Raw genomic sequence first — 22,092 nt, 5'->3', positions numbered from 1 at the left:
TCAAGTTTTTTTTTTTTTCTGCACGATTCGGTTCTATGGAGCATATATATCAAAGGAGCCACTGAAGGACCAGTTTCCGATTGAAACTTGGAATGTCGCTATCAAACCCAAGAAGTGTGCTGACTTGCAAGTACCGACGGTTCAACCGTGTCAGTATGTATATGCAGTACACGTACATGCTGAGGTACAAATAAGAATTTTTGCCCCAAGTGCCCATTTTTGTTAACTGGAACAGCTATCTTCAGCGCATTTTCAGTCCATATTTCTTGAAAGCGCCGCGAGGTACAGAGTTTCTAGCTAATCGATAAGTTTTGCGTATACTGTGACTAGAAAGACAATTTCCCTAAAGCTGTTAATTCAAAAAGCTAATGAATTAGAATTATTATTGGTCGAATTAGCGATTACTGCACGTTTTGATAACATGATGTTGCCTCGAATCTCCTATTTTAATAATCACAGCTAGGAAGACACCACTGAAACACCTGGTATAGTACACGCATGCGCTAAGAGATGAACGCTTTGTGTACGGCTGCTTCACTAACAGTTATAGACCGCTCACGTTGTCCTTTCGTAATGCGTCAGTTAAAAAGGACGACAACAAGGGTAACGGAGAGTCCCGAATTTCGTTAGTCACGTTCAAATGAAGCCAACAGACAATCAATCGAAGCACACGGTAAATTACTTCCGATCTCAACAGCACCGAACACATCCTTCTAAAGCACATGAGTGAGAATCACCGCTGCATGCCGGAAGGCGCTGGAAAGAGACGCGCGGGTTCTGCCAAGGTGGAGAAGGTGCACAGTGCGCTGCCGTGGGGCGCAGGCGAACGAGCAGGAAGCAAGCGGCCTACCTGTCTTCCTGGCGGCCGTTTCGGTGCGTCCTCCGCTCCATGAGGGAAGGGGGAGCGCACTGCGAGAAAATAACAAGAACGCAACTGTAGACACAATATCTAATCAGCGTTGGTACGTTGCTTATCATGAGCTGCTACGCGCACAAAAATAGTCAGATAACGGCCGTGGCGCCTTCCGGGAGACAGGTCTTTGTTTGAACGGGCGTAGGTTTGTCTCCCAGAGGGATGAATAACTGAGAGGAACATGCAGGCGCGTTGCTGCGGTATGGGGCCTGAAAAATAGTAGTACAAACGCGACAGCGTCCAGGGCCCCGTGTCGCCGAAAATCCGGTGTCGGCGGAGTTGTCCGTGAGCGAAAATTGTCGTATATATTTAGGTATATTTATATGCCACGCCTTGTTGTGTGACATGTGGTATATGCGGGTTATATTGCCACATAATTCTATCACTAAAGTTGCTCACACCTTGTCTTACATTCTTGACAAAGTTATTGCTCGGAATTTTGAGAATGACTGCCCATAAACAAATGTCATGAAACAACACACCGACAGCGCATGCTTTCGTGATAAATCTTCTCAGACTTAAATATTAGAAGTGCTAGACAATAAGAGAAACCTAAATAGGATGTCTCTTTTTTTGGCGCAGATGCGCACAACCTCCGGGATCGGCGCACGCAAAAGGCCGCGTTTCTACCAGAAAGCTCGCCTTCGTGCATAACATTCGCCGCCAGCGTTTTCCGGTAAACATTATGGTTAAAAGCTGCAGTTGCCAGGAAGCGTGAGAAGCCGTCAGGGATTGTTGAATGCCGTCGCGTTCCACTCTTAAAGGCGAAGCTTAAGCGTCCTCCAAGTTTTTAATAAAAAGCTGGTCCATTCCATCGACTCTCGGCTTCTTCTGTTGAATGATGAGCTTGGTGGAAAAGAACTTTCCAAAACGTACTATGAAATTCTGATGCGGCGTAATGGGGCTAACCTTGCGCTAACTCAATCGCGCCAGTCACGCAACGGGGATATCCCATCTCTTTTGCCCGCCTGCAGAGAAATTGACAGCAGCGACGATGCATCTCCGTGAAGGTCACAATTTGCCGACTGTACACTGGTCATTGCTGCAGGTAAACTACTTGCTTGCTCATGTCTCAATGAGCAGTCGCAGTATCCATTGGTTAAATTGCGGACAACAGTGCACGAGTAACAACCATGTACTCGACGTGGGAAACGGCGGTTCCCTTCCATCACGCAAGGTTATCGTAGGCGCGTACTTATTTCGCAAACGCAAAATAAGCACACGGCCTGGGGATGTCCCACTGTCCAGAAAAAGAATTCATGAGCCGTTTCACTCTGTGAAGGTAGATGACCAGCGAAGCTGTTTAGCGCACGACACAGAGGTGACACAGAATTTCGAATAAACGTACGAACATATTTATTGTCCTGATCTGTGGTCATCCTGACGATATAGGTACGCACGCGCATTCGCGCGTCGCCTCTGTTATTAAATGCGCCTCTCACGTAAGACAATGAATGGCTCATACCCCCGTAAACGCGGCCTCTCCATTACGACGGCGGTCGTTATGGAACCATAGTCTGTCACAGACGTTGCAGGTAGAGCCGAAATGACGATCCGGGAAGTCTCTTTGGAACCTCGCGTTCGCACCCTCGGGACTCATCCACGCTGACCCCGGGGTCAACGAGCACGGCCTTGACGCCGAAGGCGCTTCGCGCCATTCTCCGACTCGCGGTATGCTTCGTCGGTTCTCGCTAGTCGCTTACGTGTCGTCTCGAGCGCACGCTCGTCGGCTGCCGCATTATCCGCACGCCGTCGACAATCACACTGGCGCCGCTGCTACCTGCGTCGCTCTTCATACGCGCGCTGCTCTCTGTAGTCTCGCCGAGGTGCAGCCTACCCATTGCACCGGCGGAACGGAACTGAGATCAATTACCTCGTTCAACTATGAAGCCGTGACATCAGCAGCACTCGAAATAGCCACTTGAAGTGATGATAGTTTTTTGCACGACGGAGTGGTACGAGCGGGTCCGCGCGGTTGCGCCGAGGGGCGCCACGAAGACGACGCTCGACCCATTGCTGATGATGATAATTTCTGTTCCCAGACGCCACAAAACCCCGGATCAGAGCCATATGCAGCTTTGCTGTACAAAAAAAAAAAAAAAAAGCGCCGCAAAGAATAAGTGCGGTTATCACAACCAGAAAGCAGCACACAGCCGGTGTTTTCCTTTCGACAAAGCATCACTCACTGTTGCGCACATCATACAAGCAAGGACTAGTTTTTACTCTCAGCTGCGATTTACGTGATTGTCCTATATTGCAGCTCTTTTTTGAACGTTTATTTTCCCTTTTTGCCACATCCTTCTTTTGGCCAAACTTTTAGATACGTCGAAAGGAATAGCATCGCAATAGAAGAATATTGCGGGGAAGTTCTGTTTACGTCTCTTTATTTTTCAATTTTATCCTGGTTGAAAAAAAAAACGACCCCCCCCCCCCCCAGTTTTTTACGAAATTTTCAACGTTTTTTTCAACTGCTTATATCTCTACAGATAACAGCATTCTAGTCCTTCAGCTGGATTATTCACAGAGGCGGACACTACTTCCACGAGAAAGCAAAACACATACTCAACTAATTAACAGAAATAACTAATTATGTTCTTAATTATTTACTTTACGGCACTCGTTGAAATTTACAAATTGTAGCCGGCAAGTTCGCAAGGCGTATCCACTTAGAATGAATTTCCAGAATGACGCCAGTTTGAATTCGCCGTAAAAAATGCACTGTTGTTCCCCTTACTTTACAAAGAAAACGCTCTTTTATGTATCGAAGTACAAAAGTAACTGGAACGCCCATGTATTTCGTCCCTCCCTTTGGGAACTATCTCGAAACTGGTGTCGTCTTGGAATTTCATTTCAAGTGAATACGTCTTGCAAGTTGACCGGCTAGAATTAGTCAATTGCAATATGTGCCACGAAGTAAATAATTAAAATGATAATTAGTGAGTTTGCGTTAATTAGTTGAATATGTGTTTCGATTTCTCGTGCTAGTAATGTCCGCCTCTTCAAATAATTCAGCTCAACGACTAGAATTATGTTAACTGCAACAGGCGACCTTTAAAAATTCGGTAAAAACGAAAAATTAATTAATTAATTAATCAATTAATTAATTAATTAATTATGTGTTTATTTATTTATTCATTTATTTATTATTTATTATCATACTCTCAAGGCCCGGGGGCATTACAGAGAGGAATGGTGATTATTGCAAATAAATTCGTTGACAACAATCTTTAAGTTAGAGGCGTCAGAAATAGCAGTGATGGAGGCAGGGAGGCGGTTCCAGTCATTCGTGGTAAAAAGGAATCAAACGTTGGTGCGACAAGTGGGGACACATCACCTTGTATATTGCAGCACTGTTTGGCTGGGGTGACAGCACGTACAGGAATTGTTCTCACGAAGTTCAACTTTATAGTTACCCAGCTTAGGCATGTGCTCACATACATACCTGAAAATATTTATCAGTGCCCTAGAACAATTTCTGCACAACGTATACAGCTGCCACAAAAACGTAGGCAATGGTGAACCATATGTGCTTTGCAACAAGATAACCAACTGGTCATTCACCTCTATACCTGTACCAAGTGCGGCCTAAACAGCACTACTAAACAAGTTGACTCGCCATTCCGTTATTCGACTATAACTTGTTCTTTTGGAGGTCACCTTTACAGATTTCACGAGAAATATACCTGTTCGTTACTTACTGTTTGCCACACGATAAAAAAATTAATGCGCAGTGAATGATGCCATTCACTAATCAGACAATTATAAAATGCCACCATATCTATCAACAAGATGTGTCACCAAATGGCTGAGAACTGCGTCGCGAACACGGTTCGACGCAGGTCTCGATAAACGACGCGTTCGAACGACGGCTGCTCGGACTGCATCTGTTGTCACCCGACGGAAACAGTTGGACGCGGTTGTCTTAGTGCGACAGGTTCGCGTACATCGGATCGCACGCGGAGCCCACCCGTTCAATACTTACTCGACCGTTTCTATACAAATGAAACAAGCTTCGAGTACCTTTTCTTTTTCTCCAGTAAGCGTTAGATTTCATTGTATTTCTTTTCTACATTTATTTTGGTGTCCACGTAACGTAACTCAAAGGTTGAAAAAAAAAGATGTCATATCTGGGGTTTCACGAGCCAAATCACGATCTAACTACGCCGTATAAATAATAACACTCTAGCTTGGGCTAGTTGGTTCATGCTTGAATGAGTAACGAGCGAGGCGCAATAGACCAGGACAGAAGAAGGCGCCGGTCCCGCCGTTTGTGTTCTTCTTCTGTCCTGGTCTATTGCGCCTCGCTCTTTGCTCATTCCGAGTAAATAGCGGGGCATTCCAGATAAATTTCGTGACTCGATGCACGAGCATTCCCCGCCCACGTCGAGATGCAGCAACCGCTCCCACGACCTCGCGCTCAGCAGGGCAGCGCCCTATGTCCAGCCACTGGGCTACCGGTTCGACGATTGCAATTGACAAATCACGTATACCGGGACCCGAGCATATGTGCCAGAGAGGAAACGAAAATCCGTGCTCATTGCTCTATATTTTGTTCAACACAATTTTAGCGTAAATTATTTAACGTGTACAGCAGTTCTATTTCGCAGGTATTTAGCGCATTTAGAGAAGCGGTGGGATGCGTGCTGCTCCCTCGCACATCAATACTTTGTTCGCTTCATTACCGACGAGAAAACAGAGAGGAAACGCCCAGCAAGCGCCTTGGGGCAGGAAGACGTCTGACGCGGCGGCGCCCGCCGAACAACGCTTACGAATGGCGCACAAGCACGGCCTCAATGACGTCACGGGCGAGTCCACGGGATTCACGCGAGAGAGAAACCACCCGAGAAATGCCAATCGGGCTGACGCCCCCGCGAGGGGAATATGTAGACGTTTGCTCTGACGTATTAAGGCGCGGATGCCTTTAATGGTTCATTGTCAAGGTCATCCGCCGTTAGCAGAAACTGTCATAACTACTCCTAACTGTGCTCATAAACTAGAATTGTGATATCTGCCACAGGCAACTTTTAAAGATTTTTGAAAGTGTTCACCGAAACACCCTGTATATCGCGTACTGTTCCAGCTTTTACCTTATAATGGCACACACTTACGGCGGTGTGCGTAAGGCCGTTACACGCGATGGGTGCACCCACGGGCGAAATTAGGAGACGCCCCCTGAAAAGCCCACGGTCCATTCGGACCCAGCGCGCACACAACCGGCGGAGTGCTGCGCCTTCTAACACCCCATATATACCAATTCTTTTACATACATCTGGCTACTCGGATGGGAATCGACTCTTAGAAAACGTCTTATTAGTATAGTCAAGCATTCATAGCAACGCCAACTTGGAATGACAACCTGCAGATACAAGACGGGGAATGCGGGAGATGGAAATTCAAGACGATGAGCAAAACGTGAACAAGGTGAATGCAGGAGCCAACGTTTCGACAAGTGGACTTGTCTTCTTCAAGGCGACGTAAGCCTTGAATATACAGTGGCGAGGCAAGCGTATGTCGCCTTCAAGAAGACAAGTCCACTTGTCGAAACATTGGCTCCTGCATTCACCTTGTTCACGTTTTGCTCATCAACCTGCAGATATATAGTTTCTATTGCGGCAATAGGGAGTACAAACAGGCATACGAAGGTCATAGGAAGGCGTGATACGAGGGTCATTCTGAAAGTGATGGACAACTTTTCACAAACGAATACGTGGCGTCATTGAAAGCGAAACTTCGTCATTTTATTATTTTGACTCTTTTGTTACTTTTACCACATATCGCCATTGCTCTGCACGCACTCTTCCCGCTGGAAGGGAAGCTTGAAGACACGTCTCGGATATAACTTAGCCGCAGCCTTGTAGAGACGCGCTGCTGCACACATCGCCTCTGGTGTCTCGCATCGTTGGCCTCTCATCGGAACGCATTGGAGACCGCGGGTGCGGAATAAGCCTCCCCCCCCCCCCCCCCCTTCGCATTCTGTCAATTCGTTTAATAAGTACGCGCATCTTCGTGCTTCTTTTTTTATTCTTTAATTTTTTTCCCCGTGGCTTACTGCGGAGTCAGCAACGGAGCTTCTGCATTGCATCAATGTGTCGAGCGGTTATTAATTTTCCGGTAACCTAAGCTTTCAATTCAAATACCTCCTTAGTTGCACCCGCCGTGGTTGCTCAGTGGCTATGGTGTTGGGCTGCTGAGCACGAAGTCGCGGGACCGAATCCCGGCCACGGCGGCCGCATTTCGATGGGGGCGAAAACACACGTGCACTTAGACTTAGGTGCACGTTAAGGAACCCCGGGTGGTCTAAATTTCCGGAGTCCCCATTACGGCGTGCCTCATAATCAGAAAGTGGTTTTGGCACGTAAAGCCCCATAATCTAATTTTAATTTTTTTCCTTAGCTGCACTGTGCCCTATTTATAATAATAATAAGCTTTATTTCCATCAAAAAAGATGGAGGGGCCGTGGGTAAAAGCTGCTGAACAGCTTGACTAGAGCCCACGGTCCCACCTACAAGGCAGTACAGGAGCATACATGAAAACATACAGGAATCTAACAAAAGACAAACGCAAAATTGATTCGATTTAATGCATCACAAGGAAATCAAATATTAATATTGTTAAAAAACATGACATATCACGTGGCGCAGTTCGCGAACTGTAGTGCGACCTAAATCAATTCCACATTTATTCAGATTATTAAGAAGTTTAGGCAAAATATACGATAGTGTACCCATAGAATAGTTAGCACGGGGAGTGACCACCTTCCAGTATTCAGACTGACGTATAGTATAGGGTGTAGGCTTTATTTCTAGCTTGGCTAGGTTGCGAAAGAAATTTCGATTTTCTTTTAATTCGCACTTAAAGGCAGCAATTAGTCTATGGCTAAACAATTTCCAGACAGGCATTATATCTGCTTTAAAAAACAGAGTATGTGTATGAGAATTGTAGGGGACATCAAAAAGAAGCCTAATTATCTTTTTTTTTGTAGGATGTACACCTTTGTTAAGTTAGTTACTGTGGTAGATCCCCATACTAAAAAGCAGTAAGAGAGGTGAGAGTAAAAAAGAGAATTATATATCAGCTATTTTACGCTGAAAGGTAATATCGACTTACATCTGGATAAAATACCAACGACACTTGACAGTTTAGTGCAAACAGAATCTGCATGAATATCCCATAGCATATTTTGCGAAAACGTGACCCCAAGAATTTTATTACTACTTACTATTTCTATTTTTCTGGTGCCGTAGATAACATCTGCGTTCATATTTACCTGTTTTGATTTCGGTCTAAATAGCACAGCCTTAGTTTTGTTGGTGTTAACCTCTAACTGATTTGCTACAGACCATTACAGAAGTTTTACAAGGGCGGAGTTTGCTATGTAGCTGATTTGCTCACAGTCTGTAGCGGAAAAAAATATGCTGGCATCGTCGGCGTACAATATATATTTGGCTTCAGCGCATGTATTTACCAGATCATTTATATAGATATTAAAAAGAAAAGGTCCAAGAATGCTGCCTTGAGGCACTCCTCTTGCAATCGGTTTTTGGTCGGAACAGTGCTCACCTATTTGAACATACTGCCGCCGATAGCCAAGGTAAGATATTATAAGATTCCAGCAATGGCCACGCACTCCATACAATTTCAAGTTTTTTGAGTAAAATGGAATGAACAATGCAGTCAAATGCTTTCGTGAAGTCAATGTACAGGCCCAGTACAACCATCTTACTTGAAAACTGTGATAAAATAAACCCTTTTTGTTCTATCAAGGCTAGTTCCGTAGACCTATGCTTTCTAAATCCAAATTGAGCTGGGGTTAAAAGGTCATATTTCTGAAAAAAAAAATTGAAAGGCGCTCATGAATAATCTTTTCTAAACCCTTTGAAAATGTTGGCAACAGTGAGATAGGGCGATCATTCTTGATGTCATTTCGATCACCTTTCTTGAACAATACCGTAACCTTAGCCACCTGCATTCTTTGTGGGAAAACGGCACTTGAAAAACAAAGATTAAATATATGGGTAAGAATCGGTGCGATAAGATCCATAATATGTTTAAGACGTCGAATCTGCATACATTCAACGTCAGACCTAGAGCTGTTTTGAAGAGACATAAAAACAGACCGAACTTGTTCTTCGCTAACGGCCTCAATAAAGAAAGTAGATTGGTTACTATAGGGGGCATGAACCTTGAAAATTCAGACACTGGAAAATAATCACCACACTGCACAAAATAGTTAGTAAACAAATTTGCCACGGCGCGACCGGATATCTCGACTTCACCGATTTTAAGTTTATCTGTTTTTGGGGACGAGTTACTGCGATTTAAAACAGTGTTCAACTTTTTCCACAAAAGATCAGGCTTACGAGAGCAGGCGTCAAGTTCCGCATGAAAATAGTTTTGTCTGCTTAGCTTTATTTCTTTATTTAGCTGATTTCGGTACATCTTAAACTCCTTGAGTTTTGGGGGATCTTTAGTTTTTATAAACTGGTGGTGCATAGTACTCAAGGAAATTTCAGGGAGCATTCTCGCTGTTTCGTTTCCGATCACTCGCCCGCCTTCTTTGACGAGTGCATTAATGCTCTTCTTGCCGGCTTCAGCCGTGGCTGTCCCAGGGCGACCACTCGAGGCTGACCTTCCATGCTCGTCCAGCCACATCATTGAAATGCCCGACTCATCTTCGCACGGCGCTCGAGCTCAATCACACGTCGCCTTGTGCGCAAGCTGAAGACTCTCGTAAAAAAAAAAAAAAGTTCTGCGGCTGAGATTAACTCTTTCCCCAGAAATTATTTAGGGAACAAACGGGTTTTTATACGGGATCACATATGATGATAATGATATATAGGATTATAGATACCGAGCATATGAAATCATATAAGCCTAATTTTAGAACTAAGCTTGCTATTAATGTGAAGAAAACTATAGTAACGATAAGGTTAGTTAAGGTAAAGGTCAATAAGCTAGCTCCATGAACAAAAATAGACGTTGGCAAAAAATAGTAGCATGTATTACGTGCTACGACACGTTGCGTAATTTCTCGTAGCACGATGAACAAATCACGCGTGAGTACGCAAAATAGACAGCGAGTTAAATAGTTATCCTTCTAACTATTTCACTAAAAAGTGTGCGTGCAGAAGACGCTGTATATTCTGTCATTTCATGGTACCATTAAAGGCACTATACAAGCGCTTACTTCTTCCGCGATTATGCGTACAGCATAGACAGACAAGAAGAATGTCCTCGCGACCGAAGCATTTTGCCGTCGGTGAAACTCGGGTGTCTGTGGCACTCGCATAATTAACGTATACGGTCGCTGATCGTTCTTTCGGCCACACGATCACCTCACCTTAATAGCTGGGAAGCACGGGACCAGTCGGGTTATTCACTGTGCGCAGGGATCGGAGCAGCAGATTACGACCAACGCCACCTATGTGCTCTTGTTTGGCACTTATAAAAAAATTAAATTCTGAAGTGTTACGTGCCAGAAACACGATACGATTACGAAGCACGCCGTTAGTGGAGACGGCCTCCGGATTCATTTTGATCATCTGGGGTTCCTTGACGTGCACTTAAATCTAAGTACACGAGCGTGCTTGCACACCGCTCCCATCGCAATGCCGCCGGGATCGAACACGTGCCTGACCTGCAGCTCAGCAGCGCTATATCCACTGGGCCAACGCGGCGAGTCTTGATCACTTTTGCAACGGATATCGCCACAAGCGACAGGCCAATATGAGTGCGGTCCACAGGCCGTTCGCATGAGACCGACAAAAGGCCCGCCATGGCGCTGCCCACAGGGGCGCGGCTGAAGCGCCGTTCTCCAAGGCGCGTTTTTCTTTTCTTTTTTTTTTTTACTTTGGGGTTAACACATGCCCACAACCCGAACTTGTGCTACGTATGCGTGCAGTGCCGGTACCAATCTGTCCCTCTGAGCTGCGCTGCAGCGGGAATTTCGTCCACGGGAAGCCTTGTCGCATTCCAGGAAGCAAAATGCGGCGTCGATACGTGGCGCACCGGAAGTTGCCGCGGTGTCGCTCTCGAGTACAGCTCAAGTCGCACGACGTGAAGCCGCAACGAGCTGTCGCGCTTGTACCTATCCAATCGCTGTACGCGTATGGCAACACACAGTCGTGACCCCAGAACAATGATGCAATATCAACTAATTAGGCTAATAAAATGACGAAATCAGCTGCGTTGGCATCGTGATTAATTAAGAGTGCGACCTGCTCTGCATACGGGGTGTCCCATTTAGCCAGAGTTTAAAAAATGTGCAAATGCCACGTAGCTGAATAGATCCAAGGTAACGTTGTTTTGCCGTCGCTTGGAGATAATCAATTTTTTTGCATTCTGCCTAATTCGATAATTAATCTTAACCATCTTCTAAATAATATAATTAGATGATAAGTGTCAATGAAGAAATTGTGGAATAACATGAAAAACTCCCCATTTAGCTTTCTGTCGTTCAATATGTGCTACATAAAAGTGTTTTTTCGGGCGTCAAAGAGGACCGCGATGCACGCAAAGTGCCTCGAACGGGCAGTAGTCGCTCGGCAATTTTGCGTGTATTCGCGGGCTTCTTTCCCGCTCGGAAAAACACTTTCATGTAGCTTATAGAGAGCAACAGAGAGCTGTATCGGGAGTTTTTCATGCTGCTCTACAATGTTCCCATTGACACTTTTCATCTAATTATAATAGTTAAGAAGTTAAATTAAGACTAATCTAATTAGGCGGAATGAAAAAAAATATTAGAGTACGTCCAAGCGACGGCAAACAACACTATCTTGGTTCCGTGTCCAGCTACGTGGCATTCGCATATATTTAAACTCTGGCTAAAGTTAGCTGGGACACCCTGTATACGAGATAGCTCTTAATCGTCTGTGGCGTTTCACTAGTCGCCAGAAACTCACTCGAAGACCTGTAGACTACTTTTGCTTCTTGTATATTTAGTTGGAACATTTCTTTTAATCGCCGTCCCCCCCCCGTCCCCCCCCCCCGATGTCCTGCTTCTTCAAGTGGATTTCTGGAAAGGCGGAGATTACCAGCATGAGATATCGTAATGAATAAAGCATTCACCAATTAACTTCCAAATTATTCATTTCAGGGTACATGTGTTACCATTGCGAGACTGAAACGAACAGTATAGTGAAGTCCTTTCTTTCTGCTTAGCAGATGTCCGTCCTTGAAATGTGCTACGAAGCATACTGCATGCATTCACTTTCCCAAAGGTGTCCCTCCAGCAGTTCGCGACGATCTTAACTAGAACGCTTATTGATACAAACTGCGCGACGAGACAAGAAAGGGGGACAGACCCCTTGTGTCTCATCATGTCACGCAGTTTCTAACAATACATCCGTACTAACTCGCCCAGTTATCAACACTGTTAGAACGCCTATGCACATTTATGCAAATTCTGGGCACTGATATCCCGAAAGTAATTCTAGTTAAGTATAGATGACATGACTTTACAACTGGTCGGCTTTCACGATTGCAACGCGAGTCCTAAAGTGAATAATTAATGAGTAGTGAATCTCGTTAATTAACTATCTCGGTATCGCAATATGTCCTGCAAGTAATACTGGCCTCTTCAAGTAATTTACCGGAACAAGCCGTATGGCACTATATGCTCCACGAGATTTTTAGAAAAATTGGTTGAAAATAAAGAAAAAGACTGGTATTTATTGCACGCAAAGGTTTTGAATTAAGAGAACTCCAACGACGGTTTCGGAGACCCGATGGCGTTGTTTCCTATTGCTTTGTGCATGAATATGCCAAGAACTGGGCGCCCCTTTATCAGCAAAGCCTGAACGCGCCAACAAGGCAAGAGAGACGGCTTCAACTCAGCGACAGGGTAACTGAATGCGCCCAGTTGCACTAAAAATTAAATCATGGGGTTTTACGGGCCAAAACCCCGATCTGATTATGAGGCACGCCATAGTGGGGGACTCCGGAAATTTGGACCACGTGCGGTTCTTCAACGTGCACCTAAGTCTAAGTACACGGGTGTTTTCGCCCCCATCGAAATGTGGCTGCCGTGCACGGGATACGATCCCGCGACCTCGTGCTCAGCAGCCCAACACCATAGCCACTGAGCGGGTGCCCAGTTGTACTACCCAGGTAACTTCGTCGCTATAGAACCCGGGTGCGCCACGGTGCATTCACAACTACAGCGCAACAAGTCTAAAAACAGGTTGTCGGGTTAACATATGCCTGACTAGGTCGACAAACCTGCAAGTAGCAGGTCGATGACCTTGTCTTCCCGAATCGCTTGGCGAGGTAAGTGGTCAGGTTCAACTGAAGAAGCAAAGGAGAACAGTATGCTCTGTTGTTCCTTAAATGATGAGACCGCGGCTGTTGTCTGCCTTGATGCAATGGGCCGCGGAGATCGGCCCATTGCACGACCCGACAGAAGTGTTTGCAACCGCGGATCGGGTCGGGTTGTCTCCGTCAGGCTTCCCATGCACTCGTGCCGCCCGTTTCAAACTCGGTAAGCACTTTAACAGAGTCACGTGTCATTTCCAAAGTGGAGAAGATAGCACAACAGCAATCACCCGTTTGAAGCACACAACTTTTTTTTTTTTTTTTTGAAGGAGCTGTCCGCCAGCAGCAAACATGTTCGACGAACTCGATCGGAGAACAGGACGGCTTCAGCTCGGGCTTTTCCCGGCGAGTGCCGCGGTGGCTTCGCCACGGTGAATCGCTCAAGCCAGCGGCGCACATCCACACGCAGCTCAACGCAACAAGCGCATGCGTACGCGTACCTGCGAGAGTCACCCCCCTCGCCCCCCCCCCCCCCCCGCCTTTATATACGAAAAAGACAATCGCTGTTCATAAAGGCCGAATGAAAGGGAGGCGCCGGCTATTTTTCGCCGACTTCGCGGCTTTTATCGATACGGGAACCGGTCGCTCGATTGCGCGTCCCCCACTCTTCCGCCCACGCGTGTTTCTCGCTTTGTTCTTTCCTCCCGTCGCATCGCATCTACGTAATCGTGTTCTCGACGGCTGCAGCTCACAGGTCTTCAAAGCACGATGCTACGAGGATGATTGATTTTGTGGCCGTTCTGGCACGAAGGTTGAGAATCGTTCTCTATCGATCAGAGACAGGCGAGGAAAATCAGTGGCCCGCAAAGTAATTTGTTAGTAGCAGCGGTTTGACATGATGCATACAATTACAAAATGTATGGCTGAACTTGCAAATTCAGTACCACGGTCCCATTTGACAAGATTATTTGTAACTGGCGTCGGTAGATTGCGGTATAGCGAGAAAACTGACCGCCGACGCGCACCCCGAAAGACTTAATATTGTTATGATTGGGGGCTCAATCCCATCGCTCGTGATCCGTCGTCAAGCTTGGAGTCGGGCATGAATTAGAAGGCAACTGGCCCATGCCGTCGTCCAACTTATCCACGCTGAGGACGTTGATGAAGGGAAGGTCTGCTTCTCATCGAGAACGAGGAATATGGGTTTATTTACAGTATTTATATCAGTCTAACATGACTGTTTGAGAAAGTACATCAGTCTAACATGACTGCTTGAGAGAGAGAGTGTCGAGCATCCGCACAACAGCAGTTTTTAAACACTCGGTCCTCTCCCGATACAAGGTGATGCGAACGTTCGTTTAGTCATCGCAAACTAGCCGCCTCTCCGCAGGACGGTTTACACACACACACATGCACACACACACACGTGTTTACAGTCCGAAACCGACACCACACGAATTTCATAGAACTCGGAGCCGTTCCGGGTAGCGCGTTGTCTTGCGTCTTGGTCGGTGCGTGGGAAGGAGCGTAAAACGGCGTTCCCGCGGCAACTCGCGCACCCGTAGCAGATCAGGTCCGCGTTGGGGAGTTTGGTAACAATAGTTGGCCCGCCAAACTCATTCCGTCACAACGGCGATGAGGCTAGAGGTTGGAGGCGGTTTCAGCACAAAGCCTGCTTCATCGAACGCATCCTAGCTGAAACGACGGAGAGTGGGGGATGCGCGTATTGTTCCCCGACACAAAGTCGATTTAGTCACGCTGTGGCTAGAGGTTGGCGGCGATGCTCCCGGGATGTTGCCTCCACAGTCGCAACGGGTTGGCAAAACTTTGCACTGCAGCTGGCCGTTCTTAACAATATGCTGTGTCGAAAAACACTGCTGTGTGACCGTCACCAATACCTTGAGGCTATAAAGATCCTGTATAACATTGCCGCCATGTCCTAACGCGCGGTGTTGACCGTGGTTTAGGACTGCGGTAGCATTTACACGGACGCTCGAGCCGCATTCATGCTGTCGGCGCCGTTGTGCTCTCCTGCTCACGGAACATGCGCGGTTGGCGCGCACGGAAGAAAGGGTCTCTAGACAAGCGGAGGGCATTTGGCTGTGAGAACGACGAAGTGGACGCACAACAGCATGCTGCGCTCAATCCCCACGATGGCGGAGCGCAATACACTGCTGGCAAGAGCGTTGCGCGCACGCACACTATAGCATTCCTGCTGTGCTGATGCGTGTATATGCTCTGGTCTGGACAATCAAACTAACGTCATTTCACTGAGAGATAACTAAAGACCGCCGGTTTAACCTTGTGCACCCTAACGTCATTTCACTGATAGCTGACTAAATGCCGTCGGTGTAACCTCGTGCACCCTAACGTCATTTAACTGAGAGCTGACTAAATGCCGTCGGTTTAACCTCGTGCACCCTAACGTCATTTAACTGAGAGCTCACTAAACGCAGTCGGTTGAACTTCCTGCACTGTCGATGTGGGACGCCTCAGGTGGCGCTCATCAGGCCAGCATTGTAGGCTGGCCTCAGCATCATAATAAATCAACATTGTAAGACGCCCGGTCGGCTAGCCGCTGTTCCTTCTGCCCAAGATGAGCTCTATTGCGTGCTGCGTCGCGCAGCGTCCGAACAGTTCCAGAGCAATGCCTTATACTATCGCTGCCAACCCCTCGGGTGAAACTGCCCATGCTAGTGGCTGCGTTAAAGGGAGACGTTCACACATCTAGAACGCGCTGACTACTTATGACCAGGACTGGGCAGATGCCCTCATTTTAGGTTTTCCACCCTTACCCTGACCACAGAAGCGCGCCCTGCCTCGCCCTCATCCGCACATTGAAAAGGCAATGTTAAACTTGAAAAAATATGGAATGCCACTTAACACTCGAACATGTTAGCAAGGCAGAATTTTTTCTGCGTGCATGTCAGCCGCGGTGGGTCATCTTTCTCATGCCGAGCATGAGGTCACGTCTTCCACTTGTGCCACAGCGCTGCACAAGGGGCAAAGTAGAAAGAAAATTTTACTAATTATATGTACATTTCGCTTATATTTAAATATGCCTAGATAAGCTTACGTGGTAGAAATAATCCCACCACTACGGTGTCCCTCGTATACCCTGATTTTGGGATGGGAAACCTTATACGTTATCACCGGCATGCACCAAAAAGCTGACTCGAATACTTGTAAAGCCATAGGTACGTTTGTTAATGGCATGAAGCTCAACATTACGTTTTACAATGTGTAAGGATGGTTAAATAGATTGAGCGTGAATATAATTTATTGTCAGTTGCTGGCATATTTCTATTTAATCGCTAGCGAAGTTTCTTCTTTCTTTTTTTAAAAATATTCGTAAAGAGGAAGCTTTAGCTCAGGTGCTCCTATCTAAATACATGTAAAAGGTGAATTCGTTTTTCTCGGCAACCACAGCACCAAATTTGGCGAGGTTTGTTGCATTTAAAAGAAAAACTTAAAATCTAGTGACTGTTGGTTTCGAATTTTCGAATTTGGTTGTCAAATTGTTATTAAATATTTGCAAAAATCGAAACTTTTCAAAACCGAAACTATCAAGTTTACAACTTTGTAACTCAGCAACGAAAAAAGCTAATACAATTCTGTGAATTGCATGTAATAGTGCATCTAAAGCGGACAAAATTGATATGTTACACATGAATTAGGAAAAATTTAGTAATATGGAAATAGAGCTTTTGCAGAACCCTTGTAAACAACGTAACAAATTCACGTAAGATGTAAAATGACATATCGAATTTTCCGCTTTCCATGCTCTAATGGATGCCGTTTACAGAACCGCGATATCTGTTCTTGATGCGGAGCTGTGAACTTGTAAACTTCACACTTCTATATTTTTCAAACTTTCAAATTTTTAAAATTCTTGTAACAAAATTCAGGACCTAAATCGAAATTCCGCTTCCAACAGTCACTATAATTTAACTTTTTCTCTCAAATACAACAAATTTGATTAAAATTGGTCGAGGGGTTATCTCACAAAAACGTTTTTGCGTTTTACATGCATATGAATAGGCCGCGTCGGGGTTGGGCCCGAGCTAAAACTTCCTCTTACTGCAGAAAGTTTCGTCCTAGTTACCGGGATTTTAAAACGGAGTTTGTTGGAATCCATGATTAGACATCAATCAACTACCCTGTTGTGCATATTAGAGAGAATCATGACAGCATCGTGACGCTATAAAGGTAAAACTAAAACATTTAAATTGCGTGTTTATTGTAAATAAAATCCCTCGACCACCGTTCTCATGCGCCAGCCAAAGCAAAAAAAAAAAGAACAGTTTTGGTTTTACTGTCGTCGGAGCTGCAGTTATATTATTGTCACGCTTTTTCTGTCCTTTTTGATGTTGCCTTCACAAGGTCAACAAACGCTATCAATGCCTGAGAAGCCTCAAACCTCAAGTGTTTGTCCATCTCTAATCAGAGCAAGAAAATGTGAATTTAAGAATGTTTATTTTGGGAAAAGGACTGTGCTGAACTGAGGTAATCAGTGAAAAAAATAAAAGTAAACGTCAGAGTCACACCAAAAAGTCGCCGTCACTGTTCCTGCTTTCGCCGCTGCTACAACTCCCAATGGCTAAGTTTGGCTACAGCTAACATCAACAACCATTTATGACTGAGGCTTCCACGTACACTGAGCTAGAAAGGCTTCCTGCCAGTGAGCTTTAAAACTTCGGGCCTGAAACCCATCACGCATACGATCTAAGAGACTTCTTTGCCCTTGAGCAATGTGAATCGCGTCTTACTCATTTAGCTTCACATCGTCACCCTTGCCCTCACCATATGAGGGCAGATAAGTATGAGAACACCCTCGGCAGGCTGCCCATGCCTGCTACTGACACGTCAAAGGGACACTGAAAATGAGCACTGAATCAGTTTAGGCCGGTGGATCAATCTTTCAAGACTATTAGCACTCATTTAACGGAAAAAAAAGTTGGTTTTTAGCGAAAGAAAAAAAAAAGTGAAGAAGGTCATAGTGTTCTTTTCTGATTTTCGCGACTTTACAGCAGTTTGCATCCACGAAACTCAAAGCATTTTCTCGAGTTTACGTGAGCCGTTTTTCTGCACAATAATCATAAACGTTTACTAGTGTTTGGCCCCTGCAGAATGCAGCCCGCTTTCTTCATGACCCGCCGCGGTAGCGCAGTGCCTGTGACGTTCTGCTGCTGAGCTCGAGGTTCGATGACGGCCGCTGTGGCCGCATTCCAATGGGAGCAGAATGCGAAAGCGTTCGTGCAGCGGGTGCAGGTTAAAGAAGGTGGTGAAAATTAATCCCAAATTCCCCCACTACGGTGTACCTCACAATCAGATCGTGGTTTTCCAACGTAAAACTGCATGATTAATATTTTTTTAAATATCTCTGTACTGTATCGATGAGCAGTTAACTGGCCTTGATCAGACCCTGTTCAAAGTTTATGACGTCACGGGGAACATAGTCCCCGAACTTCAAAGGTTGGTTAGGTTGGTTAATTTGCGTTTATTGGCACAAAGGCAACTAAGGTCATGCTGCGCCAGCCACAAGACAAAAGGAAACGCAACGTTAGAGCAGGTAAACCTGCATTATAGTTGCTGTAAATAACCAGTTTTGTCTAAAAAGTCTAACAGGTTAGTAAATGACACTAGGGGGTCATCTGCCAGTAGTAGGGCAGGGGTAATGGTATATGTAAATTATACAGGTTGTGTAAAAACCTCCGTCTCAGTGTGTCGATGTGTGAGTGAGTGAATAAACTTTTATTTGGTCCAGCAAAACGCGATAAGACGCGCACCCGGCTAATCCCACAACGGGACTGACAGATCTAGTCTGCCGGCCCGATCGCGGGCGCGCTGGACGGCCAGGATTTGGTTCTCAAAGACGGGACTTCGCAGGAGGGCGTCCCACTCTTCCTTGGTGAACTTCGGGCCCAGCGACCCGCACTCCCAGAGCATATGAGGCAAAGTAGCAACCTCACCACAGGCCACGCAAGAACAATTCGGATAAATCTCTGGATACATGCTGTTAAGGGACGCCGGATTTGGGTAGGAGTTCGTTTGCAGGAGTCTGAGTGTGACCGCCTGGGGCCTGCTTAGCTTGGAGTGAGGCGGCGGGAGAACCCTTCCCTCTAAGTAAAAGAATTTAGTAAGTTGATTGTGCGTTATAGGAGCGTCTCTGCCTCCGGGGAGAGAGTCGCCCGATCCGAGGGCAGCGCGGTCGGTAAAGCCACGCGCAGCTCGTGGGCAGACTCGCGGAGGTTCAGAGGAACCCCCTCAATCGCCCCGACGTGTGCAGGGAACAAAAGGATGGAGTGTATGGAGGTGTCGCCGTGTTTGGTGCCTTTCAGAATTTGAATTGCCTGCCGGGCTATCCGGCCTTTCTGGAATGCCCTGACGGCCACTTTCGAATCGCTATACACCCTTTCTCTCCGACAGTCTTGTATGGCGAGTGCAATGGCCACTTGCTCGGCCACCTCGGGGTTAGACGTCCGGACGGAAGCACAGTTGACGACTTTGCCCAGGGTGTCCACGACGGAAACCGCAAAAGCCTTGCCGTCTCGGTATGCAGCTGCGTCCACGAAGCTTGCTTCGATCTTGTCCTTGTTTATTTGCTTCAGTATATTCAATGCTCTTGCCTTGCGACGACCTGCGTTGTGAACGGGATGAACGTTGCGGGGCAAAGGGGCGACCACGATCTTCTCCCCTATTTCTCTGAGGATTTCGGTGTTTTCAGCCAAGTTCTTGGTGGGTGCGAGTACGATCTCCTCGAGGATACGCCTGCCGGCCGGCGTGGTGAACAGCCGAGTTAGCTGGGCCCGTTCCTGAGCCTCGGCTATCTCCTCCATGGTGTTGTGTATGCCAAGCCGAAGGAGGTCCTCGGTATGCGTTCTGACGGGCAGCCCGAGGGCTCTCTTGATGAATTTCCTAATGAGGGCATTAAGTTTTTCCCGCTCGGCTCTGAGCGAGTTGTGCATGGACACCATGTAGGTGAAGTGACACAGCACAAAGGCGTTGATGAGCAGAAGCAGGTTGTCCTCCTTGAGGCCACGATGTCTGTTCGTGACCCTTCAGACGAGGCGAAAAGCATTGTCGGTGTCGATGTGTGGACATGTTCTTAGGATGTGTATGATTGCAAAAGGTTCATGGCATTTTTCGCAAGTTGGCGGGTTTTCTTTTCGAAGGAGGAAATTGTGTCCGCTGTGTGTCCAATCCGAAGTCGACACAGGATCACCTCATAGAACCGTTGCTGGTGACTTCACGACTTTCACTCGCCAATTACGGGCTTGGCAAGATGTAGCTTGTTGCTTACATAATGGTCCTATTCGTGTTGCCATTTTGGCCTTAAGGTCTTCCGAAGCCCATTGATACTATCTGTATATGGGTGTTTGTTATGTCTTTGTACGCTGCTATTGGTGCGCATTTATCCGCTGCTTCATTACCCAGTGTTAGGAATGGCCTGCCGAGGTGGCAACATGCAATTTTTCGCAGCCAGCTGCAGCTGCGAGCGTGGCGAGCTTCCCCGAAGATACCATGGAAGCCTTCAACACCCGCCGCGGTGACTCGTTTCGTAGGGACCCCGAGGTGGCGCGTCAACAACCCCTCGGCGCCGCTATCACTAAACGCGATCGGCGGATCAACTATTGTCAGTGAAATCGGCAACGCCTTCACGGTTCGATTGAAGCAGGGGGATTTCCTGGAAGGAGATGCCTTGCGGTGCCTTTTCACGGGCCTTTGAAGACGCCAGACAATGGACAGCGGCGGAGGCCACTGTGCGAGGTCCGCTCTGGAATTTAGAGGCGCCGGACAAGGGACAACCGGTGGCCACGGTGCCTGGTCAGCTCGGGGAACCAACGCCCCTTTCAAGACTCAAGATAATGGGCAAGCGGCGGGTCGACTGCGTTGACATTTGACGCTGCTAATCGGCAGTGAAAACTGAGCGTACGTGTGTGTGTAAACCGTCCCGCAGAGAGGCGGCTTGTTTACGATGCCGTCGAACGTTTTTGCCTCACCTAGGGATCTAGGGAACACGAAGTGTTTAAAAACGGCTGTTTGTCGGCTGCTAGGTGTGCTCGTGCTCGTCGTCGTCAATGTACTCGTGAGCTGTGTGCTCGTTTGCTGTATGCTTCGTCTTGCGGGCTCCATTTGGGAGTCACGCTAGACTGTGTAAATGTATCCCACGTTCAGATGTAAATAATGTAAATAAACCCAGCTCGCCTAGTCCTGTCGGCCGAAGTTCCTGCGATCCTCCTACAAGCCCGACCCCAAATCTTACACCGGTACTCAACATGATTTGGTACCCAGCGAAGCCTAATTGATCTGCCGTATTTCATTGTAGTTACTATGTTAAAGATATCTCCTAGCAGGGGTCCCCATTCGTATTTCACGCGTAGAGCCTTGAGTATGCTTAATGAATCTATGTATTTGACTGTGTTTTCGTGTTTGTCAGCGATGATCTTTTAAACTACCGTCCATATTGCGTATAGTTCGGCTGTGTAGACACAGGCATGCTGTGGTAATCGAATACTTGTTTCCTAATTTTCTGTTATGGCCCCCACACCCACGTGGTTTTTTTTTCGTTTTGGAGCCATTATTATAAAATTTCACGAAATTTTTATATTTGTCATGAAGAGCGCAGAATTCTTGTATAATGTGTTCATGTGCGGTACCTCTTTTTTTTAAATGTGTTATTGTCCAGTCGCATAGCGGTGTGAAATCGCACCACGGGGGCAAACGTTCTGGCTTTCTGGCAACCTGGAGGACTTCGCGAGGGATGTCATAATCCCGACAATATGCCTCGTATCGCAGGATAAGCGGCCTAATCATGTTTGGCTTATTTGTGTAGTGTAAACGTGAGTTGCATTGTGTGACGATGTTGTAGCATATGTGTTTTGGTGAGGACTGGAGTCTGAGTATGTAGGAAAAAGTTCGTAGTA

At 46.6% G+C, this 22,092-nt stretch overlaps 1 protein-coding gene across 2 annotated transcripts in view; it reads right to left on the bottom strand.

Moving 5' to 3' along the window:
- RhoBTB (Rho-related BTB domain containing) overlaps nucleotides 1-22,092 on the bottom strand; it is a 291,089-nt gene that overhangs the window by 251,454 nt on the left and 17,543 nt on the right. For both annotated transcript variants that reach the window (XM_075676724.1, XM_075676725.1), the window contains exon 2: nucleotides 851-909. In XM_075676724.1, coding sequence (XP_075532839.1) covers nucleotides 851-891 — 41 coding nt within the window. In that variant the 5' untranslated portion in view covers nucleotides 892-909. The remainder of the gene's footprint in view (nucleotides 1-850; nucleotides 910-22,092) is intronic.

This window comes from Dermacentor variabilis, unplaced genomic scaffold (assembly GCF_050947875.1).
Source record: "Dermacentor variabilis isolate Ectoservices unplaced genomic scaffold, ASM5094787v1 scaffold_12, whole genome shotgun sequence".
In the NCBI taxonomy this organism is placed as follows: Eukaryota; Metazoa; Arthropoda; class Arachnida; order Ixodida; family Ixodidae; genus Dermacentor; species Dermacentor variabilis.
The sequence above is the reverse complement of the archived record's forward strand: the minus strand, read 5'-3'. Positions and strand labels throughout refer to the sequence as shown.